At 38.7% G+C, this 22,923-nt stretch overlaps 1 protein-coding gene across 1 annotated transcript; it reads right to left on the minus strand.

Annotated features, from left to right (window-relative positions):
• Positions 1–4,466: 4,466 nt before the first annotated feature.
• LOC104056803 (carbonic anhydrase 13) lies at positions 4,467–22,618 on the minus strand. The gene is made up of 7 exons (XM_054060848.1): positions 22,469–22,618; positions 17,116–17,313; positions 13,551–13,669; positions 10,127–10,222; positions 8,922–8,984; positions 8,104–8,259; positions 4,467–6,089 (listed from the first exon to the last, which is right to left on the minus strand). The coding sequence occupies exons 1-7, from the start codon at positions 22,497–22,499 to the stop codon at positions 5,976–5,978; spliced, it is 777 nt and encodes a 258-aa protein (XP_053916823.1). The 5' UTR covers positions 22,500–22,618; the 3' UTR covers positions 4,467–5,975.
• Between the last annotated feature and the right edge of the window lie 305 nt (positions 22,619–22,923).

Raw genomic sequence — 22,923 nt, forward strand, 5'->3', positions numbered from 1 at the left:
TATCTTGGGCATTTGTCTTTGTTTTCTTCACTGCTCAGTTGTTCACAGTCAGTTTTACATTTTAGATTATGGAATATAGTTTAGTTATCAACTTTTCAAACCTAGTGTCTCTGTCCTCAGTCAATCATCCATCTATATATCTGTAGAATATGCATCAAAACAGAACAAAGGTTTGTATCATCAGCACCATTTCCCAGTGCTTGTAAGAGTGCTGGGCATCTCCAACATCCAGGAGACACAGTTTCTGCTGAGCTAGCATTATCTCAACATCATCTATTTAGCATACCCTCATAACTTCCCACAGGACCTTCTCTGTAGACTTCTGAAGACTGGTGAAGTCCAATGTCGGCTCAATTCCATTGTACTCAATATAATCTGCTGTGCTCTAGAGTCATCCTCCAGCTCTATCTTTATTTTCAACCATGTATGTGTGTATATATACTCATACACACCACGTATACAATACATGATATACCAAATTGTATATACATATTGATAAACATATGAACAGAGAGAATACATAGCTATTAGTATAGCTGCTAAATATCTTAGGTGCAATATTTAGGAACAGTAATACATTAACACCTAAATCTAATATCTAAAGGATTTCCTCAGGATACCTTCTGAAAACACTACACATCATGTCACAGCTACTCAAATAGTGTTAATTAATAAATAGTGCTTTGCTTTTCTTTTGCCATGTATAGTTATTGCTATATTATCAGGCAGATCAAAATTAATTCAGTCAAACAGGATTGTTGCAGCAAACATTAATGCATGGCTTTGTTCTTCTTAAGAAGGTCCCCCGAACCAGTCATGAAGATGAGCTGAACTATTTTGACAGATTCAATGCTTCTTTTGGGCATTGGGCTAACAGGCTGGAAGTTTTTTGCCTTGTCCCTGAAGACATTTTTAGAAGAGCACACTACAATCTTATATTATTTAGTTTGATACAACAGTATGATGTTGTTCTTATTTATAACTTTATTTGCAATTAATTAGCTAACAAATACTATTTAAATAATATTCAGAAATTTTTGGATTGCCGCTGCCATCTGCAGACCTGGGGATACAGATTCTTTCAGCTATTCATACAAAGGTATCTATGCATTCTACATAACCATGAGGATTTTAAAATAATTTTGGAACATATGTTTGGATGCTGAGATCCTTAGTGATTTCCAGGTAAATCATATATTTGTGAAATAATAAACTACATAAGAAGACTGAGTTTAAACAGGACAAAGAAAACAGAAATCAAGAACAGACTGAAAAAACATCAAGGCTGAATGGGTTCCTTTTTTTTCCTCAAAACCATCAAAGTGCTGCTTTTAAAAAAACATATATTTTATTGAGAGCACATTGTTGTCTGATGTTCATGTAACTATAGAAAAGAGAAGAACTGGGAGCAAAATGTTGACAATTAAATGGCTGATGCTTTACTCAAAATATTTTCAAAACAGAAACAGAAAAAAATAAATCAGAACTTCACAAAAAATACATTTAATCTATCTGTTGTGTGCAACGTATACGACTTACATCTGAAAAATGAAACTGTCAGGAGCATTTACAAAATCAAATTTATGTACCCACCATGTATGTGAATGAAATTAATTAAAGCAGAAGTGATGCAGGAACTCACCATGCAGCACACCAACATGTTAAGTGGAGGCAGAGAATCTTTGTTTTAACAGAATAGTCAAATACTCTCTTGTTGGAGTTGTTCCCTGCTCCCAGGCTGCTGCTCAGAAGTCAACACAGATCACACACACAAATCTTTCACCACAATGAAACCCTGTGTTTGGCAGGAATGAAGGAGAGTTTGATGGAAATAGGAAACAAAACATTAATTTAGACTCTTTTTTTTGTTTAAGCACCTTATCATTATTTCCTTTCTCATGAAGACAGCAGACACCCAGAAGAGGCTGTCTACCCTCAAAGGATAAGCAAGCACCTCATGAATAAAAAGTATGGAATGAACAGTGTCTAAGAGATTAAATCATGTACCCAATCTCTGTTAGGCTACATCCGTAAAAGCAAACCATGGCAAGTCTCAATATGAAAACCAAGCAGGCAATATATATGTGCTACCATGGTGGAAATACCATGCTACTGCTTTGTTGTACGATGATGTATAAGTTAAGGTTTTTATCCTAAGTCTCAAAGAGATGCCAGGGAAAGAGAATCAAAGAAAAATGAGCATAGGCAAGAAATGGTAATTAAAACCAAAAATGGAACAAATTCTTTACTCCACACATAAAACCACAAAGAAAGATCACATTGTGGGAGGAACAAATTATAACAATTAGGCCTGAAGTTAGATGTAGTCTGTCTAGCAGCAGAGTGATAAAACAGATTATTATAATGTTTTTTTTTTTATTCTAGTTAATAGGTAATAGAAGAAGAAATCTTCTTTAGGGCTCCATTCCTCTGGCATTCATACCTTCATGCTGCAGGTGTTCTAAGTACCTCAATTATTTGTGACTTTTAACATCGGAAGGCTAGGCAGGATTTATCACTAGCAATCTGCATCATACCTACCTAAAGCTACAAGAATCTAAATCCCAAATTTCCTTTCCATTAAGTTTATGGAAAATATAATATTTATTTCTATTATGTTCCTTTATTCATATGCCTTATTCCACTTTTTTTCAACAAAGTTATTTTAAAATTGAGTATTTGGAAGACTTGTTTTATTTTCCTGGAACTGATTTCTTGAATTCTTTTAGGTCCCAGATCACATCTGGAACGTCAACAAAGTCCTGTTTGATGGAGCAGAAGACACAAACTCTGCAGCGGCAGAGAAAGCAGAGGTGTATAGCAAGTGAGTGTACAGCAGCAAGCCGACGTCCGCCTGACCTTCAGCCCACTGTATTCCAGAAGGAAAGGCAGCTACATCCCAGTTTTTTTCTTTGACATAAAGACAATTCCCAACTGATGATAAACTCTTTCTTTGCAACATGAAAAACATCATGACCATGACTGGTGAGGGCTATAAATACACCAGAGTGCACTGCTTCCCTCCTGTGCCAAAACCAGCTGAGCTGACCTGAAGGCTCTACTGCAGTTTGTTTAATTCTGAGAATAAGTTCATGGATGAGCAACTATCCACCCATATACAATACTTGACAGCTACTATTTACAGTAATTATAATAATTTATATGGTTTTTTTGGTCACAGAGCATTTCCTTCTGCTTAGTATGAAAACTTCAAGTGTGTCAGAGGGTAAAAGGCAGATCAATGAGACCTGCAGCTGTGGGGGTGAGGACATAGTTTAGCCTTGTCTGCTCTACAGCCATCGTACTACAGCACTGAGCCTACACTTGAGATTTAATTCCCTGGGAGCATGTCATGTAATCTGGTTGAGATTCAGTGGAGCTTGGGCATAAAATAAGTGACTAAGGATACAACCAAGTACTCAGTGCCATGACTGGGTCCATGCTCTCACAGCAGCAGCAGAGAGAGAATCTGGGAAGCTGTTCCCAAAGGATTTCAGGCAACTGAGCATTTCTAGTCTTTTCCAGATACCACCACCAGCCCAGACACAGTACCATGTTAGCTCAACCTGTGAACACAGCATCTCCACATTAGAATTCCTGTGAATGAAAGTTTTTTCTAAAACTTGTTTGCATAACTCCGTAAAACCACTCAACAGTTCAAAAAAACCACTATCAGAAATTGTATGATTGCATGTCTTAACACTGCTAAGGACATTTTACTTCTAACATAAAAAGAATTATCTAATACTACACTGCCCATGGACAGACATAAAATGCGGGATGACAATTTTTCACAAAACTAGAGCTGGAGGCACTAGTTATAAAACTGCAGCCTTCCCTGTAGAACTTTAATCTCTTCAACAGAATATACAAGACACATTCATAAAATCAATTTTTTATTTTGATAAAATCCTTATAAATATCAAAGCGTTGGATCAACTCCACTGTTTTCAATATGTAAAAACAACATAAAACATTTGTTTCTGATACGAAGCAGTAGCCTTATTACCTTCTCTTCTGAAGCAAACAAACTTTATAACCTTTGTACAATTTGTAAGCATTTTGTCCATGTTCTGCAGCTACTCAAATGACAGGCATACACATCAGATCTAACATGAAGTCTAAAGAAGAGTGTGAAAACATGCAGCACACTCCCACTTTTGCCATGCACACTTTCCAGACATCCTCATTCAGAAAAAAACAACCAGAGGCCTTTTCAGCTGTGTTCTTCTCTCTAATACAGAAAACTGAAACTGCATGCAGTTTTTTTCCCCTTTGGCTTATACTTATACCTGCTGCTGCCAAATGCCTTTTATTTCTCTCATGGTCTACTTGTTGTGTTCTTTCCTTTAGAAAACGTTTAGAAGGCACTGGGAGGTCTTGCAGCAAGAGTAACTATATTTTGGGGAGCAGAAAACAAAAAAAAACATCTATCTTAAACTAAGCTAAAATATCTGTGTCTATGCTTAATTTATTAAGTTATAAGAAGGTATAAAAAGTGAATCCTGATTGTGATTTTTGTCATGTTTGTCCATCTATTATCAAAAGACTGTTGAGGTAAAAGCCACAGCCTATAAAACCTATTAAAAAAAAAACCAAAAAATCAAACACAAAATTATGGACAGCAGGCATGGAAGATGAGTTGATCAAAAGTACTACAGAGATTGATGGTAGCTGCTGCCCATCAAATCTCTAGCTGCCTCTTTCTGGTATCACTGGTTTTGACTATGTAGTTTTAACAGTCTGAGGGTAAATCTAATCCTATACTAAGCTACATCCTGTGGCAAATTAATTAAAAATAATAAAAATAAATTTGGTGTTAAACAAAAAATTATATTCAGATAACAAAAGCTCCTGAGAGTAACACAGGCTCAAGTCAATTCATAAAGACAGACATTGCAACACATTGTTATGGAGGGCTTATCTTTTATTAAATATTGACTTAATTCTGGCTTCTTTGGCTTGCTCTAACTGCCACCTTTGGTCTTGGAATATAAGTGCAACCACCCAAGTTCGGTTACAACAACAGAACATCAGCCAGTACCCAGGAGATATTAGACACTTGGCTAGTGCTGTCCTTCACTGCAAGATGTGGAGTTTGCAGCATGTGTGTCACGCAGCATGCAACACGTCTAGCATGAAGCCTGGAGCAACAGCTACTCCTCCTTCCTGGTTTTAAGTGGTAGGAGTCTGATGCTACATGGATATAGTATTACAGCTCCTTATTCACCAAATGCGACAGACTGGGTTTAGGAATGAGCAGTTCCCTCTATGCCCTTCCACCTTTCAGGTTTCAGGACAATTTCATCCATACGTGGTGGAATTCAGGAATACCTAAGTCATCTGACATGATCCTGCAATATACAAAATCCTTACTATTTGCTTTTTTAAAAAAACAATTATCATTACTTCTATGAAGTGATCAGAATAACAGGATCATATAAATGTCTGTTTTACTTCAATGCTATTAATCATTGCGGCTTTTTGTAGGAAGGTGAGCATGCTATCGCAGAAGTCAGCAATGAAGTTATATCAGCCTTAAAATATTTTTTTTCTCGAGAATTACAGTGTGAATTCTTATATAGAAGCTAAGTGTTATGTCAGAGACCAAAAGAATAATCTCAGAACATCCTTTACTGCCATTGACATCAGAAATCCCATTCAGTAATATATTAGCAAGTTCTGGACAACTCCTTCACCACATCTGACCCTTATGGTTAGAACTGCCCTCTCTGTATGTGACACTCACGCCTCAACGCTCCCAAACCAATGCACTCAAACACAGCCAGACCTGTTAACATTTGTGAACCTGCAACAACTCAGGACATGCATTTTAAGAAATGACTGTGTGGTAACCAATAATAAAACAACTTTCTGTTATAAAACGCACAAAAAAAATAAATCACTAAGTGTATTAACTATTGAAATTAATTTAGCCTTTGGTTTCAGCGGGAGACTATTCTGGCTTCACTCCTCTAATTTCTTCTGACTTCTCTTCCCTTCAAAGGCTGGGGAGGCCGATAGTTTCTCAGCAAGCAGCAGGCAACCTCATCCTCAGCAGTGCTCAGGAGGCTGCGGAACTTGGCTAGCTGCAATCAAAAGAGATATAAGCTTCAGCATAAAACCCTCATGATCATACTAATGAAAAGGCAAGTAGTAAACATTAAAGATACTTGTCAGTTCTTTTCTGAACTGGATTTTTCTATGGCATGTGGGGAACGGGAATTTCACCGTTTCTGTCCTTGCAAATGAAAAACGACAACTACCAAGAAAATCTCCCAAAATATGTGTCAGAATGAAACTGTGCATAAGGATTATCTGTTTCCCATATTCACACTTGGTCTTCCATAACCTGATCTAACCTGGAGGTGGGGGTTATATTTTTCAGTTTGATTTTACAGTTTGGAGGTTCTGGAATGTTTTGTCTCCAAAATTAGATTTCTTTCGTGCACCTCTGTACATTTTCTTGTTCTAGGAATACATTCACAAGTAACCCAGAATAGTAGGTCTAGTGCTATATAAGCCTCCTGTAATTAGCACTTTTGACATATTAAACATTTACTCAAATCACGAGAGATTCTAATTGCTTCTCTTGTGGAAACATAGAACAAGCAGTTATTCATACCTCAGTATAAGATTCTCTGCCTAAGCTGATCTCACCAGAAACTCAGATCAGAGCTCCATGTCTAAATCTTAAGAAATCCGAGTCTAAATTCTGACCTGAAGTTTAGTATTTTGTCTAATTTCTAATATTTCCAAAATTTACTATTTCTGTATACCACCTTACTTCCTTTCTAGGCTACCAAAGGTAGAACAGCACAAAAATAATTCCATTATAATAGAGCATTTCGTTGTACTACACATCACATCTTAATTGCATTAAGAGCAAAAACCCAGTCATTACTACCCTACTTCACCTATTCTAAAGCTAACATTTGCAATTCAGGCTCCTTGTGAGTTTCTCAAAACTTAAAATTTATTTAAATTTTTTTCCCAGCCTAAGAAGTGCACCAAAAAGTACATTTATACATTAATACAGTCTGTGAAACATTACTAGTAAAGAATCACTGTATTTGACATTGTTTCCAACACCATGCAAACCTGAGTGTTTGCATGCAGTACTTCACATTTTTAAATGTATTAAATATAGATCAGCACAAATTGCAAGGGAAGTGGGGAAGAGACACAGATGAGAGAAATGGATACCCTGAGCAAAACCATTACTTCAAACAGTTACAAACTGAATTTGAAGTCTCCTGACTAAGCATCGCATTTACTGAACTGTCGTAACATTTTGTGCAAAGACTGAAGTCCGAGTATGTGACGTAGGGCACTGAATTTTCTGAGGTATTAGTAATACTGATGGTGAATGGAATAAACACTGATGCAAAAATCTTGAGGTTTACAGTAAACGTAGAATATTGATAACATATTCCATGTGACATACTTATCAACATCCAATATTAGAAGCTATGACCTGACATACTTCAGTGTCTCCAGTGGTAAAAACTAAGATCATCAGCCCATTGGGTGTCACTGTTGCAACATTAGTACATAGCATGAACCTTAATTTAAAAAGAAATCTAAATAAACTCTTTTATGAGGCATCACACTTTTCCTAAGATAGTCCAACATAAACACCAACTTACTACAATTGTATTTGCTTTTTCATTATTCTAGTAAATTCATCAAGTTTTACATATCTGGAATGCAAGAAGAAATTTAGTATTGATCTGCCAAATTAAAATGACAGCAAAGAAGTTTGAGAAAGATATGCAAATAATCAAATTGAGTGGAATTCCAGGATTCTTTAGTGTCACCAGAACCTTTTATTCATTAAGTTCCTTTTGGGTTATTTTTGATTATTCATTTGTGGAGTATGCAGATCCTTTTTTTTTTTTTTAAAATGTCTAATAAGTAGCTGCTATACAAAGAAAAGCAACAAGAAGTCAGGATAAATATGATAAAAATATTTTGTCCTTTGAAAATTTGATAAGTTTTGCAATGACAAGGTCTGCAAAAATATGTATTTTTGGGTGGCAATTACAGTTTTAAGTCTTACAAAAGCAGTATTTATATAGTAGTGAAAGAATCAAACAATACCTGTTCAGAACAAACATTTATGGGCTCTCTCAAAACAATCCAGATGACACTTTCGAGAAGAGGTGGAACAGTGAGAGAGCCAAAGTAAGTCCAGTAGTCCAGGGACTTGGGAAGCAGACAGCTAGGATCGAAGTTTGTGAATAGTGCTCTTTTACCCTGAAAGCAAGAAAAAACTCGTTGTGGCTCTAGATTAAATATGCTCAGAAAATTATTTCTTACACAAAGTTAAAAAGAAGAAAAAAGTAGGGTAAATTATTTAACACCAGAGGCCAAGATAAAAAAAGGAGGTAGGGCTTGTTCCACTATGAAGTGGGCTGGCAACATCCTGAATGATCACAGCAGGTGAGGCAGTGCCCTTCTGATGAGGTCTTACCTCTGCAACAGCTTTGCTGCCAGAAAGGACACCAAAGGTATTGTGTTAGCATAGGCTCCCCATAGTTACAAAACTCCTTTACACCACCCTAGCCTATGGATTACTGCTTCTACCTTTTCCAGCTACTGGGCCAGAGATGCTCATACGAACCATGATGCTCTGAGTCTGGCTGATTTCTCTTAACAACAGCTTATTTTTAACTCTGTACCTCAGTGAAACAGGGGAGGAAATCTGCTTTTTTTTTTTTTCGTCTGCTTGGTTTTCAAATTCACCTAACAAGAATGCTCCTAAACTGTCCCAAATTACAGTTAGATATGGATAGCTAGGAAACTAGGGACAAAGGAATGTGAAGGAGAAGGCAGTAGCAGCCAGGCTAACAAAAAACCCAAACAAAACAACAAAACCAAGCCCCAGTATTAGTATTGTTTCAGAAGCATCTGTTCACCTTGATTCGGATGGTGTCCAAACTGTCAGTAATCTTCTTCAACTGAAGGTTGCATTCACCAATCTATTGACACCAGAGAAAAAATAAATACTTGCGGTCCAGAGAAAAATAACAAAAATAAATAATCAAAAAGCAAATGAATAATGAAATTGTTTTGTATAACTTTACTTAGGTCACCATGAGTTCTGATGGATTTTGTGAGTACCAGCCTGTGACTAGCTGGTCCTTAGAAATAGTACTGGTTGTACAGAATATCTACTCCCTTGCTTGCAGTATTTATTCTGGCTACTCAGTAATTATTTCAGCTACGAAAGACCCACAAGCTTTACATTGCAGGGAAATAAAAGCAATTTACTTTTCATGGTTTATATGTAGGGTATTAAAAGTTTCAGGCTTACATCTGAAAACTAAATTGCTTAAAACAATGAAAATATCTTTCTTACATAGCCCAAGCAGAATGTGTGCTAAGAAACCCAGCAAAACTTTCCTTGAATCATTATAATGGAATCTAGAAAGACAGAATTGCTGAAGCAGTTCTTTGCAACTGCTGCATGTAACAGCTCCCCGATTGCACCTGTGCCAGTGCCAGCACCAGCAGTGGCCAAGAAGCTGTGGGAGCCGGGCAGAAACTAGGGATTTGAAGACCTATTCTTTGTCACAGATTATACAAATTCTCCATACACTTCTTTGCAGTCAATGAAGCTGTTGCAAGAGTAGCATTTCACCTTAGAATAGGTGCAGGAGGCAACGAGGTACATAGTGATTACAAGGAAATCCTCTGGATTCTGAGGTGGTGTGGGGTTATTTTTCTAGCTTTCAGAAGAAACTGTTAGAAACAAACTGCTACAGAAGCATTTGAACCAAATCAGATCACCCTCCTAAAGAAACATGTTAGTCAAACAAAAGTAAAAGTTATTTGGATCTGTATAGGGGCAGAATTAAGTTCCACATCTAATGTTGTACAGGAATGCAGCCTAGGCAAACTGAAGAGCCTCACTGCCTTGAAAATCTATTAATCTGATATTTTTAATCTTCAAGGAAGCACATCTTTCTATATTGGAAAGTAAACAGCATGAAGGAAACAGTATTATTTAATGCCCACATAAACCAAGTATCTCTTTAGCAATAGTTATATCAATCATCACTATTATTTCTTGGGGCTCATAATGCTTTTTTTTATTAGGAGAGCTGAGGCATTTTCTTACCTTCAGAAATACAGCCATGACTGCTAATCCATCTGGCTGACGCGCTGCCTCAACAAAACTGGAATACTTTTCTGAGTTCCAGTGGACCACATGAAGCTGAAAAGCAAGAGACACAGACAGCATCAACTCTCGCTGAACTTAAATAGTCACAAATTAATACTACAGCTTTACTAGTTCTGATATGCCATTCTTTTGTATTCATAGCTATTCAGTTTTCTAAATGCAAATATTTCATGAAATTGATAAGTATGTTGTTCACAGAAATGGCAAAAGCATTTCCAGTGGCTGGGATTATTCAAAATTTAGTAGCAATCAGCACACCACAGTGCCTGGCAAACTGCTATTGGGTCCCCAGAATTCAAACAGAGAAGCTAAGACAAGATATCCCATGGTTATATAACTAAAGCTTTTAAATCCATTTTTAGCACAACTGATTTTAAAAAAGTGATTGAAAATCATGAGGATGTCATTAGTACTTTGCTCCTCTTTTTCCTTAATCAAGCTTTCAGTAACATTAATCAGCCACATAAATAGCTAGAAAGCAGGCAGAGCTACACACATTAAACTTGCACTGACCCCTTTTTCCCTTGTTTATTTTAAGGTGAACATCAAAATTTCATTTTCTATACTTTCCAAATGTCATTTTCTATGATTACTAGTAGTTAGGCACTTACAAGCAGATTGATTATCTCAGGTTTGAGTACTTGCATTTCCAACATACATTATTCTGGAGTTATCCTATGGTAGTTGCTTAAGCAACTTAAAGACATCACCCAGCCAGGTGGGGAAAGGAAAAGCCCATGATGACTACCCCCATACGACCCCAATCTATCTTGCTAAGGCAGGTTTGATAAATCCTGGTCACGTTCTGCAGCAGGAGCTCCTGGTTCCCAGGAAGTGCCAGAATGTTCCAGCCTTGAGCCATGGTCGGACTGCCAAGCTGGAGAGAGCACAAACACTCACACAGCACTTAAGACTAAGTACTTCACAAACATTAATTACTCTCACAAGTCCTCAGTGGATTAGTAAATGTTACTACTCGTAGTTTTCAGATAAGGAAAGAGAAGGTCAGAAACAAGGCATGGGACTGGCTTTTCTAAAATTGGTGACCATCTTTTCAGACTACGAACTTTGCTCTGTAGGAGTCCTGAAAAGCCGCTCCACTGAATGACTCAAAATGGGATGAACCCCTGAAAAAAAAAGCTTCCTTTTGGAATTCAGCACTTCAAGACCCCTATAGTAAGAGCAATTTAGGAAAGCTGAAACTTGCTTTAATGGCTTTTTATGGGAAGCAACATAGCCGCATGGTTGAAATAGGGTTCTAAGTGCATGAAGATTTTGACTCTCAATCTCAATCCTTGCCTAACCTCTATGAGTTTTAATTTTACATATCTGTAAAACAGAGCTGTTACTTGGTGTTACGGGTTATAATTAATGTTTGTTAAGCACTTGGACTCAAATGTGCTGAAACATTCCAACAAATAAAGAATCCTACTGAAATCAAGTATAATAATAATGTATGGTCACAACTAAACACATGCTGGCTAACACCTTCAGAGATCCTTGAAGGAAAGTTGCTAAAAATATTATGAATTAATCTGAGAGAACACAGTCCACTAAACCATTCTCAGATGCACTACTACCCTGCAGCTCAAGGCGCCTGAACCACTTGCTATTAGAAATTCACAAAAGCTATATTTAACAATTTTTAAACAATTACATTTTTACATACAAAAAAAAGGAAACAGATACTCTCAGTCAGAATTGACTTTTATTGTGGATTTTTAAAAAAGCAAAAAACAATAAAGAACAAAAAGCAAAATTCCCACAACTAAATAAAGCCCTCTTCCACTCCTTCATAGATTTGTCATGTCTTCCCTTCCCTTCCCAGCCAGCTCCCCACCTGCCAAAACTTCCAACCCTCCAAACAAACAGAGCTGTGAAACACTGTTGGGTACTTCCCCATCCTCAATGGCTTGTGACTTCTGTTTAAGGAATATATCCCGTCTTACCACCGCTCTGTCACTGCAGCTTGTGAAGAGACCTTGATCAGACCATATGTTGTCAACAAAGACTGGAGCCGTGGATCCCTTCTGCTTCCTGGTGGGCTTAGGGGGCTGAATCTTGCAGTCTTCTTTACCTGTACACTAATTCTTTCTTCAACTTGGTCAATGCTTTTTCTTGAAATCTTATGCATCTTCCTTAGGAAGTTGAGCACTGAAACCATCTTCACGTCTCCTTCTGAGGTTTTTTTTTTGTGTGTGTGTGAACAGCACTCAGAAGCCTTGATCTTAATTCAGTGTTTCTTATCCCAAAGCCAAAGTGACATCTAGAGAGCTTCTTGTGGAGGGTTACCCAGCCAACAGGTAATGGAAAGGTTTTTAGACTGGCTACAAATTCAGAGATATTTTCTCCTTCCATTTGGTTTCTTAGATGGGAAACATACATATTTTCTCAGCTAGAAATTTGGTTTTGGTACTTAATGGTTTTAAAGCACCTCTATTAAATTCTTTATATTCCATCTCACCTGGTTCCTGTGGAAAACATAAGCCTTTAAACACTGCAAATGTCACTTTTCCACATTAGTGTTAGAAAACTGATTTTTTTTTTGACCACTATCTCTTATAGCATTTCCAGAAAAATCCAATCACATCACTGTGCACACATTTCATTTTTTCCTTCTTTAGTATTATGTCTTTTATTTTTCCATTAACATTTACTTTTTATGTCTTTTTAACACCAGAAAATTCTTCACTGTCTGAACTATGTACTGTTAAAGATCTCAGTCTCATAAAAATGCTCCATGTCACTTCCATTTGCAAAGAGGAATCAGATACTGAAAACTTTTCAAAATAGAGTACTCAAACACACCACAGGAGGCAGAGCAGGAGTGAACTCCCCATGCAGACGGTGCACTCCTCCCTGTGGCACTCTGCCTCCACTGAAACCCAGCGCCTCCACAGGCAGCTGGCACCCCACAAATATTAAGGTGCAGATCCCAAAGGAAGTCATAACCATCTCATTACTAAATGTACCACAAAATGCAACATTCCTAAGTCATGAATAAATTTTACACTGCAGAGGCCCCAAATCAAATAATCCTGGGGTTTGTAACCGAAGCTGACTTTGAAAATATTCTCCAAGGAAGAGACAATGAAACACAAAGTTTAAAATAACTCTTGAACATTAAGTCTTGCTCTTATGAAGCTCTCGTCTTCTGTACTCCTTTTTTTAATCCTCTCCAAAGCTCTCAAATACATTCTTTTTTGAGAAAGGACCAAACATGCAACACTTCAGGAAGACCATTTGTCTTTTGGTAAAATGGGGGAGAATGAAAAGTGGGAAGAGGAAGGGCAATATTATTCTTACAATGGAAAACTAGTCACAAGCTTAGAGGTACAGATGACTCCATGTAAAGCCTTACCTCTGCTGCATACTTCATTCCGTCCACTGCATGCTCAGAACCGGCTTCATCATTGGACCCCCAATGGAAGTGAATCTGGCGCAGCCTGTAGGTCCCACTCAGTGGCCCCCCGGTCAGCACTGGAAACCCAAGCAGAGGAAAAGGCTTCACTGCAGGAATGGGAGCTGCTACCCACATCCTCTAACCTCACACCAGATTTCAGTCTTCAGGCAGTCCCCCACTCCTTCTCAAAAGCTGTCTCAGATGGCTTCTCATTTCTTTGAAAGTTTCTCAATTTCTTTTGAAAGTACTACAGAAACCCTTACTCGTCCAGTATATGACTTTCAAAATCGCATTTATGTGTAGATTAGTGGTCTATGGCCCATTAAAAGGTATGTTGTTATCACCAGGTTTGTCCTGCTAAGGGCTACATATTTCTCAGAAGGTGGAAAAATATTGCTATTTTGCAAGTGGTTTCCTTTCTTGAAGGTATTTGAAAGAATCACTGAGAAATTAAGCTTAAAATAAAGGTTTTATGAATAAAGAGGAGGATCAGAAAAATATAATGTGAACAGAATTTCTTCTCCTCTTTGAAATCTGGATGAAAGTAGGTGGAACGTAAAAACATTTTCAAGCCACTTTCCATTATTTTAAACTAGATTCAGTTACATCAGACTGATGTTTGAGTAAAAAGGAGAATATATTAACATAAATAAAATGAAGCCAACACTACATATGCACTGTACAACTGCAATATTACTGGCACTTAATTAGCCACTTATTTCAAATTAACATACATATTGGTGGGATTTTCATTGTTTTGCTTTTGCAAGTGCTCAGCTTTTGCTAATGAGAGTTGGAACCAAACCATCTCTGCACAGAGACTTGCATGTGAAGCACATTCAGAAAGGTTCCTTATTCACCACAAAACAAATTGCCCCACTTTTCCTAGCTCCGTATCTCCTCTGAGGGTTTGGGAATTAGTCTGGGCTTTTTTACTGGCTCATGATAGAGATTTTATGGGGAAAAGGTGGGAGATTTAAACAGATGGGTTTTAAATTAAGAGTACTGGAGAGGTCAGTAGTCATTTTTTCTCTTTTAGGTTTAGTTCAAAATCGAAACTTTTTTAGGAATAAAATACCAACAAATAAAGATAAAAGAAAAATTTCTTAAGCTGTCTATCTGCTAACACAAGTAGCCAGGCTAATGAAATGGAAGCAGAACTGTTTTTCTGTGGGAAAAATATCTGACCTCCTTAAAACTTCAACCCAAAATTGTGCTTTTACAAAGCCTATAAACCTAGTGAACAAAGGGAATGGGAATGTGGCACTCCTAAAACTTGGAGGCAAATGACCCTAGAAACATGTAAACATTGCTCTTTTAGCTGGTTGAGGTAAAACAGTTATGTAGAAATGCGTCAGCATTCAATGAAACACTTCTGCTGAAAAATGTGGAAAATGGCCTGATAATGTATTTGTGTCACATCATCAGTGATAGTAAAACCCATCGATTCCAACAGTAATTAAGAAAGAGGTCTGTCTGTCAGAAGTTATTTGAGGCAAATATCAGCATCTCCAAAAAAAGGTGGAAGAGAAGGTCTTTGAAACATCAACAAACCAGTTTCAGAGAATGGAGCTAATGTGGTACTGAAGAGGATAAACAGAACTACACAAACAGCTAAACATGACAGCCCAGTTTCAATGCCGGACAAAGTGAAGAAATAGTTCATATGGAATTTAGTTAATATATTCAAAGATGCTAATGTATTTAGTATCAATTAATTTGGGGTATTTTTTCTTTTTTTCTTTTTTTCTTCACCAAACCACCATATGGCAGGAGTGCTTACTTCACAGGAGTGCCCCAGAGGCCAAATTTGGGCCCTAGAAAACTCAGTATTTTTTGCTCATTGACCTGAAAGAAAACAAAAACAATACTGATAAAGTTTGTCAGTGCCGAATATCAGGGAACACAGTGACTAACTCCATTTATGGATAAAGAAGGATGTAAATTATTTGATAAATAATGCATGATGGTGGTCAAAAGGTAAAGCCATGTATGTGGACTAAAGAATCTGGTCTATTCATAGAAGACACGGAGTCTGCTAAAGGAGTCTGGGGATTACATTTGTTAATTATCTGATCAACATTTGTCAGTGCTTTGCCATAACATGAACTACATCCTTGGAGGCATGGCCTGAGGGAAGCAGTAAGAAGAGGATCATATAGCCACTGCTTTGGTACCATTGTAAGCGTACAGAAATACTCTGTTCAAGCCCTGTCACTTGACAGATGGAGTCAGAAAGTGAAAGAGCTTCTTGGTGTGTTTGTATTTAGCACTTTTAGCAAAAACAGGAAAGGAGTTAAAAGACTGAGTTGATCACCAGAAAAAAAGTGAAATTTTGATGTTTTGTCAGTTGTAAGGGTAATTAATAATTAGAACAACTTACCAAACGCTGTGGTAGGTTCATCATCACTGGAAATTTTGAAATCAAGATTGTACGTTTTTCTAAGACATGTGCTTTAGTTCACCCACGCCTACTAGGCTTGAAGCAGAGATTAATTCTGGGAAGTCCCATGGCATCTGACACTCATGAGGTCAGACCAGATCACTGATGGTCAGCTGATGGCTTTCAGGCAACATCTAATGTTGCTTGTATTGACAAAAAATTCAAGAATTAATCTAAGACTGTCTGGGAAAGTAAAGTATGGTGTTTCCTCCATCTAGATCTCTTCCTTTTGCCACTATTAGCCAATAGTTCCTCAGGACTAAAGGACAGGCTGATCACAAAATTAGTCATCTACTGGCTTTGACCCTTGTGAATGCACAATACGAGCTTGGATCCTCAGCTAAACCTCACGCAACCACGAAAAGATTTTATAGCTTGTAGAAACTGCACTCTTATAGTTCCAAGGCAAGGTGTGCCAGTTTTCCTGCTATTCAAGAGACAGTTTTAAAGATGAAGGCACTAACATTACAATGACTCCGCTAAACTAGAGAACTTCAAAATAAGAATTTTTGCTTGCAAAAAGGGAAGCTACATAATCCTAGAAAAGACTGGAAAAATAACAATCTTCAGAGAAGAAAAGGGATCATTTGGGACATAGTTCATTTGTTTTGTATTGGCTCTTTCCTGACACAAGATGTCCAGGTATGGATTTGTAAATAAATCATATAACCAAACCTGCAGCTAAAGTCAGATAAGAGACTTGAGCGATTCGGTTGGAATGAACCTGTAATGAGACACAAAGGATTCATCTGCAGTGAGAGAGAGCAGCATTTGAAAAATGGTACACAACATTTCAAAGAAGGGGACTGGCACTATTTAGCTGGTTGGGGTGGATCACAAACCAGTCGTGTGAAAAGTGAATCCTAGTGCTCTTTGAGAAATGCAACCTCAAACTGGTGTCCAAATATGGTCCCACACTGTATCATGCTGAAAGTCAGGGGAAAAAAGGAATCTCTCATCTGGAGGAGCACACCTTTATTGTTTATTAGTTCATACCTGGCAGTGAGACATGCTCAGGCCATCTGTACTCTAGTCAGGAAACAGCGGAAGAAGACACAGTACAACAAGAAAGGTACAAACCTGATTTGTTGACGGTGTCATCAAACTCAACACTGGTGGAGTGCCCATTGTTAAGGATGATTTTAGCAGAAGTTGGATCATAATTTGGATTTAGAGGACGGAGAGAGGGATCATACTTAGTTTCCTCAGTTTTGATGTCAATAGGTGACTGACGGTCTCCATTAGCAACAGGAAAAACCTCCTTCCAGCGGGCAGGCCCTGCAATGCATTGGAGGATAAGTCTACATTGATGGCAATGTCTGCTTTATATGAAAGAAGACTAACTGAATTGTTCTTGTTTGCATATTTAAATTCAAAAAGGGTTTATCAGAAAAATACAGATCAAAATATTCAGCTAATTTTGCTGCACCACATTGCAACAGCAGCTTTCAGGACCCCTTTATCTACTTTACAGGGTATATCTAACCTTTGAACAAAGACACATGCAGTGGGTAAATTTTTAATTATTCACAGTAAAGACTCAAGTACGCACAAGACATATCCAACAAATGCTCTTTCAAATCGTGCATCATGTATCCAACAGGCACTCTGCCCCAACAATTTCTGGACATGCCATTCTTGCCAAATAGCACGTCTCACTATATCTTTAAGGATTACCTCTTATGTATCCCAAATCCCTGCATTATGGGTGTTTTTTTTAAACCTTAATCATTGGCTGCAAAAGACCTGAGAACACATCTTCTACTGACTAAGCTGAATGAGATGGGGAAATGTCAAAAAAAGATAAAAAGGCTGAGTGGTGAATGGACTCTCCTGAGGCCTCTAACCTACGCATGGCTGTACAACTCATCACCTCCTCCCAGTGCACCAGCCCTGCAAGCCAGCTGTCAGAACACAAGAGTGTCACTCTCTAGCCATAAAGTCTACATGCACACATACGCATGTGCTAGTAGTGCTGACAAAATCAGCAAAGAACAGGAACACTCAATACAGTGGTGCCTGCATGACGTTTGGATTTCTACGCCTCCTACTGATAAATGACAGTGTATCTTCCAGACACAGACTTACACTGTCATTCACCAGAGTTACCTAGAAATTAAAACACTAAAGAAGCTATTACTAAATACTAGTGATGTCAATTTAACCTTTCTCTTTCTCTCTCCATGCAAGCTAAGCCAAAAGTCAGCTGAAAAGCATTGTCTCTGTAAATCAACAATATGGATATGAAAAAAATGGCAAATGTCATTCTAAAATAGCAAGAAAAGCTTCACAGATTAGATGTGTGATGCGTCTGTTCTTATCTAGCAAACATGAAAAAGTCCTTAATAAGAATATATGCGCTATTGTTGAACCATATTTGAATAATAAACAATGTGTGAAGAGGCCATAGAATTAAAACAAGAACAATGAGTTGTTTTGGGAATGTGCTCTGTGAAGTGAAGATAGCAAACAAGGTAAAGAAAGCAAAGAGGCTCTGGCAAAAGGGAAAAGTCTGCAGGGCTAATGATCTTTCAGTATTATAAAGGGCATAGCATTTGTTTTTCCTCCAGGCTTCTCATGGGTAAGAAGTGTAATAAATCAACCAACCAAGAATGGATTTAAGAAAAACTTGAATACGAGCATCAGAAACTGGTCTTGTAAAATCTGCATCACTGGCAATTCTGATAGCTTCCTACACTGAAGGTAACTGATCTCAGTCCAAAAATCAGCCTGTTGGTTTGTGTGTTTCTGGATAGCTTAAATAAACACGATGACAAAAAAGGATTAAAAAGTATTAAATTGTGATTAATAACCTAACATCAAAAGTTGTCAGACAGTTTTCTCTCCTTGACTTCAACAGAAGCGAACATAGCTCAGAAACTCACAGGTGTTAACATAACCCTGGTGCCTCAGCAGTAAATCAGGGAGCGAAGCATCTCACAGTGCCGTGGGGAAGCAGCTTGCACAGACACCTGGGCAGAGCCTGACTCTCCTCTGAGCAGCACTCAGAAATGGAAGCGGGAATGAGTAGTTTCTAAAGACCAGTCTAAGACTTAAACATCTCAGGCAGAATAAAGCCAAAGTCCTTCAGTCATGAGTTTTTTAAAAAGTAATTTTGCTAATGGCTTCATTAATTAAACTCATTAAGCAAACCTCTTCTAAGGCAGAACATTACAATCCTGCTGGACTGAAATATAAACCAGTTTAAACTTACTTTTTCCCCCTTCACAAATGGTCATCAAAGCTTTTCAATATTTTAATTACATACAGTTTGGCATATGATATAATTGTAATTGTGTTTGGATCCTAGTCCCTTGCAGTTAGAGATGTACAATTTTATCAGTTGAAGAAGCACCACTCCATCATTTATACCTAATTAAACGCTGCCATTTATGATGCTTACGAAAAGCTTACTGGTACTTAATTTTAGTGCTTAGACTATTCCTAAGCTGAGGAATGGCAAAATGTATATATATCCTTAACTACTTGGCCCTATTGCTCTACCTCAGCCATAACCAAGATTTAGGACAAAAACATGGAACCATCTGCTGTGAAGATTGCATGCCTTTATTTTAGACACAGAGTTACTAAATGTGATACACACTGCTGTGACTTTCAGATTAGACTATCACTACTTATAGTACCCACCAGCACTGAACACACACAGTTCATGGACTAGATCTCATAAAGAAAGCAATTATGAGTTAGTCATGAAATAAAACTTGCTATAGCACCTAATAGTTGGTGCTCTTTCACTCATAAAGCTGGTGAGTTTCATCAAAAGGCTAGACTAACTTCAAACAAACCTAGAGTAGACATCACAGAATACGGTTCAGTTGCAGTGAGCCTCTGTAACTGCAGAGGGTAAGTGCATAAAAGTGAGTTATTTTTTTGGACAGTTTGCTATTGTATGCAGAAAGTTTATTAGTTTGGTATGGTCTGACTTTTGCAGGATCACATCCTGATTTATTCCTAAAGGGAACCCACTGGCCAGTTTATCATATACAAAATGATTAAACTTATAAAGTTAGGTTTGCAAGAAATTTAGTTGTACATTAAGTTACAGTAAGAGTAGCTCTAACAAAAAGAACTGGCAACTCATAATAGGTAAAATTAAGTGCTGGTTTTTAAAGCAGACATCAAAATTACAGAATTACATAATTACTTTCAGGAAGGAAAAAAACCTTAAGGCATTTTTATCCCTTTTTATTTATAAAGCACCTCAGTGTTATAGTTGTAACCAGATCAAGATAGATTGTTGCACTAAAACATAATACATGCAAGTACTTCCACCTATTTTACTAAACAAATAGTAAACTGAAGGCAATTGATTCTCAATTTGTCTTTTAACTGGGGCAATTCCCCTGTTAACTAAGAGAATTGTCTCTGTGAAGAGTGAGAACACTTCCCTGTTCACAGGAACCTTGAGCAGCTAAGAAAAGCACTTGCGGTGCGACACTGAACTCAGTTCTCAAGATCTCAGTATTACACTTCCATACATAAGCACCATCAAAACTGTGAGGCAGGAACAGTGGCAAGAAAGCAAAGGTCAAGGTTTGCATAGAAATAAAATAACGCTTCTTTGCATTTCATAAATACGTGAATCAAAGCAGGGAAGAATATTTAGTTCTGTGAAAACCAGTCAGACCATGCCCTTATATGTGGGTATTCCATATATGCAGTCGTGTATGTGTAATATTTGACAGTTTACTTTATGAACAGAATGATTTGTGTTGTGGTTATTACTGCCAAGTGTTCCTCCAGTTTATAAAAACAGTGCTTTTATCACTGCAAGTAACAATTGCAGAACTCTGAATGAACGCCGATACCTTTCCAACTCTTTGGCAGTCACCTGTAACATATGATGGCATCAAATTTAACCAATTTCACTTTTTTGCTGCCTCCTTAGATGCAAAAGCTAATCCCAATCTCAGGGAAACTATCCAAGGCCATGCAGGGCAACAAAATTTTTCAAGAATCATAGTGATCTCCTGCATTTGCTGTTCAGAGAATCAAAAAACAAGCAACACCAATAAAACAAATGCACAAAAAAAAAAAAAGAAGAATCTGCGAATAAAACTGATGCTAGGGAAGAACAGTGAATTGTTGTTTATCCATGACTATCATTTAGTCTCCTGTGAGAGGCAGAGTAAAGAAGATTAACAGGTGAAGAACGACCCACCTCAGCTGCAGGGGGGGAAATCCAAGAGAGGAAGAGAGTGAGAAAAATCAAGCTGCAACCCAAATATGTTATCAGCCCATAAACAGAGTTTTATACGAGATATGGGGCCTCAAGCAAGGTCCAGGGCTACCCCGATAGAAATTCAGAGCCCTCCCCTTCCTAGAAGTTGAGGATAGCAATGGGGGGTGGGGGTGGGAGGGGGTGGGTACGATAAGGGAGAGAAAGTGGGCTTCTTATCTGCATGGTGCATGTGAAGTCTTGGAAAACATATGGCAAAAACAAATTTGAAAAACAAGAGGCATTTACGTTTTCAGGGGAGGGCTAAAGTAGACTGCACAACAGTAGATAACACACCTGATCGTTGCAACATCACTGCGATCCACCACAACCCAGTTTTTCAGGAAAAGTATATCCATCCAGAAAAGATTGAATAAAAAGACCAGGAAGGAAAACTACTACTTGCCAAACAGTATTGAAAACTGCAAGTTATATATAAATGAAGCATACTCTTACAGGCATTAGTGTATGCCACCATATAGCATTCTCTTTTACTATCATGGTGTTTTATTTCTCTATTATAATAGACAACATAAGTTATTCCGTTTACTTTATCAGAGCCGACTCCCCAATTTACAAAAGCACTTTCATTTGCATGAGTTGTGAGCCAGTCGTACACAAGAGCTGCGTTTGCATGACTTACAATGCAAAACAGAGGAAAGTCTTTAAACCTGCTGATGAGAACATCTTGGGACTTCAAAGACCGACAAGCTTAAGGAAACCTAGAAACAACTAAAATCCCCCGGCATCTCCTCTTAGGTGCATAGTTATACATTCAAATGACCGACTCTAACACCCAGTATTTCCCACCGTGTAACAGAAGCCAAATGTAACCGGAGTCAGAAAGGCACTGCCGATACAGCAGTTCCCATCAGTGGGACAGTCTACTCTGTAGTTAGACGCAATTGATGAATTAGACGAGCGAACCAAATCCCTGCAGAGAACGAGACAGACCGATTTTCCCAACGCCGACCCAACCCCGACCCGCCTCCGGCAGGCGATGCTGCGCGCAACAAGCCCCTCTCCCGGCAGCCAGCCCCGCATCATTCCCGACAGAAAAAGCTGCTCGGTCTCACGTTGCAAAGCCTCGACGGCATTTCAGCTCGTTTCAGCCTCCCCCGTGCGCTCGGGAGCTGCCGAAGCCGCCCGCGGGTCTGCCCCGGGGGGGGACCGCGCTGCCCACCGCCCCCCTACCGTTGTGCTCCTCGTAGCCCCAGCGCAGCATCGCCCCGGTCTCTGCCACGGCGGGACGAGACGAGACGGGACGGGACGGGACGGGCTGGGACGGGAGAGGCGCCCGCTTTGAAGGGGCCGGGCGGCGACGCCCCGATGCTCGGGAGGCGATAAGGAGCCCGCAGCGCCCCGCGCAGCCCGGCCCGTCCGCGGCGGCTCTCGAGGGGCCGCTCCGCCTGAGCCACGCTGTGAGCCCTCTGTCCCGCAAGTGGCGGGGAAATGGCAGGTCTGCCCCCCTATTCCTCTTTTGTGAGACCTCATCTGGAATACTGTGTCCGGTTCTGGAACCCTCAACGTGAGAGGGATAAGGAGTTGTTGGAACGGGTCCAGAGGAGGGCTGCAAAGATGATCGGAGGGCTGGAGCACCTTCCCTATTGGAACAGGCTGAGAGAGTTGGGGTTGTTCAGCCTGGAGAA

Source organism: Cuculus canorus, chromosome 2 (assembly GCF_017976375.1).
Source record: "Cuculus canorus isolate bCucCan1 chromosome 2, bCucCan1.pri, whole genome shotgun sequence".
NCBI lineage: Eukaryota > Metazoa > Chordata > Aves > Cuculiformes > Cuculidae > Cuculus > Cuculus canorus.

What these genes read in the sequence shown, in the direction of transcription:
- LOC104056803 (XM_054060848.1), bottom strand. Translation starts at nt 22,499, where the DNA reads ATGCTGCGCTGGGGCTACGAGGAGCACAACG. An exon ending in TCATGGCTGTATTTCTGAAG is followed by an intron (nt 8,985 to 10,126) that starts GTAAGAAAATGC and finishes TGGTGTCAATAG; the next exon opens with ATTGGTGAATGCAACCTTCA. An exon ending in TAAATGTTTGTTCTGAACAG is followed by an intron (nt 6,090 to 8,103) that starts GTATTGTTTGAT and finishes TTTTGATTGCAG; the next exon opens with CTAGCCAAGTTCCGCAGCCT.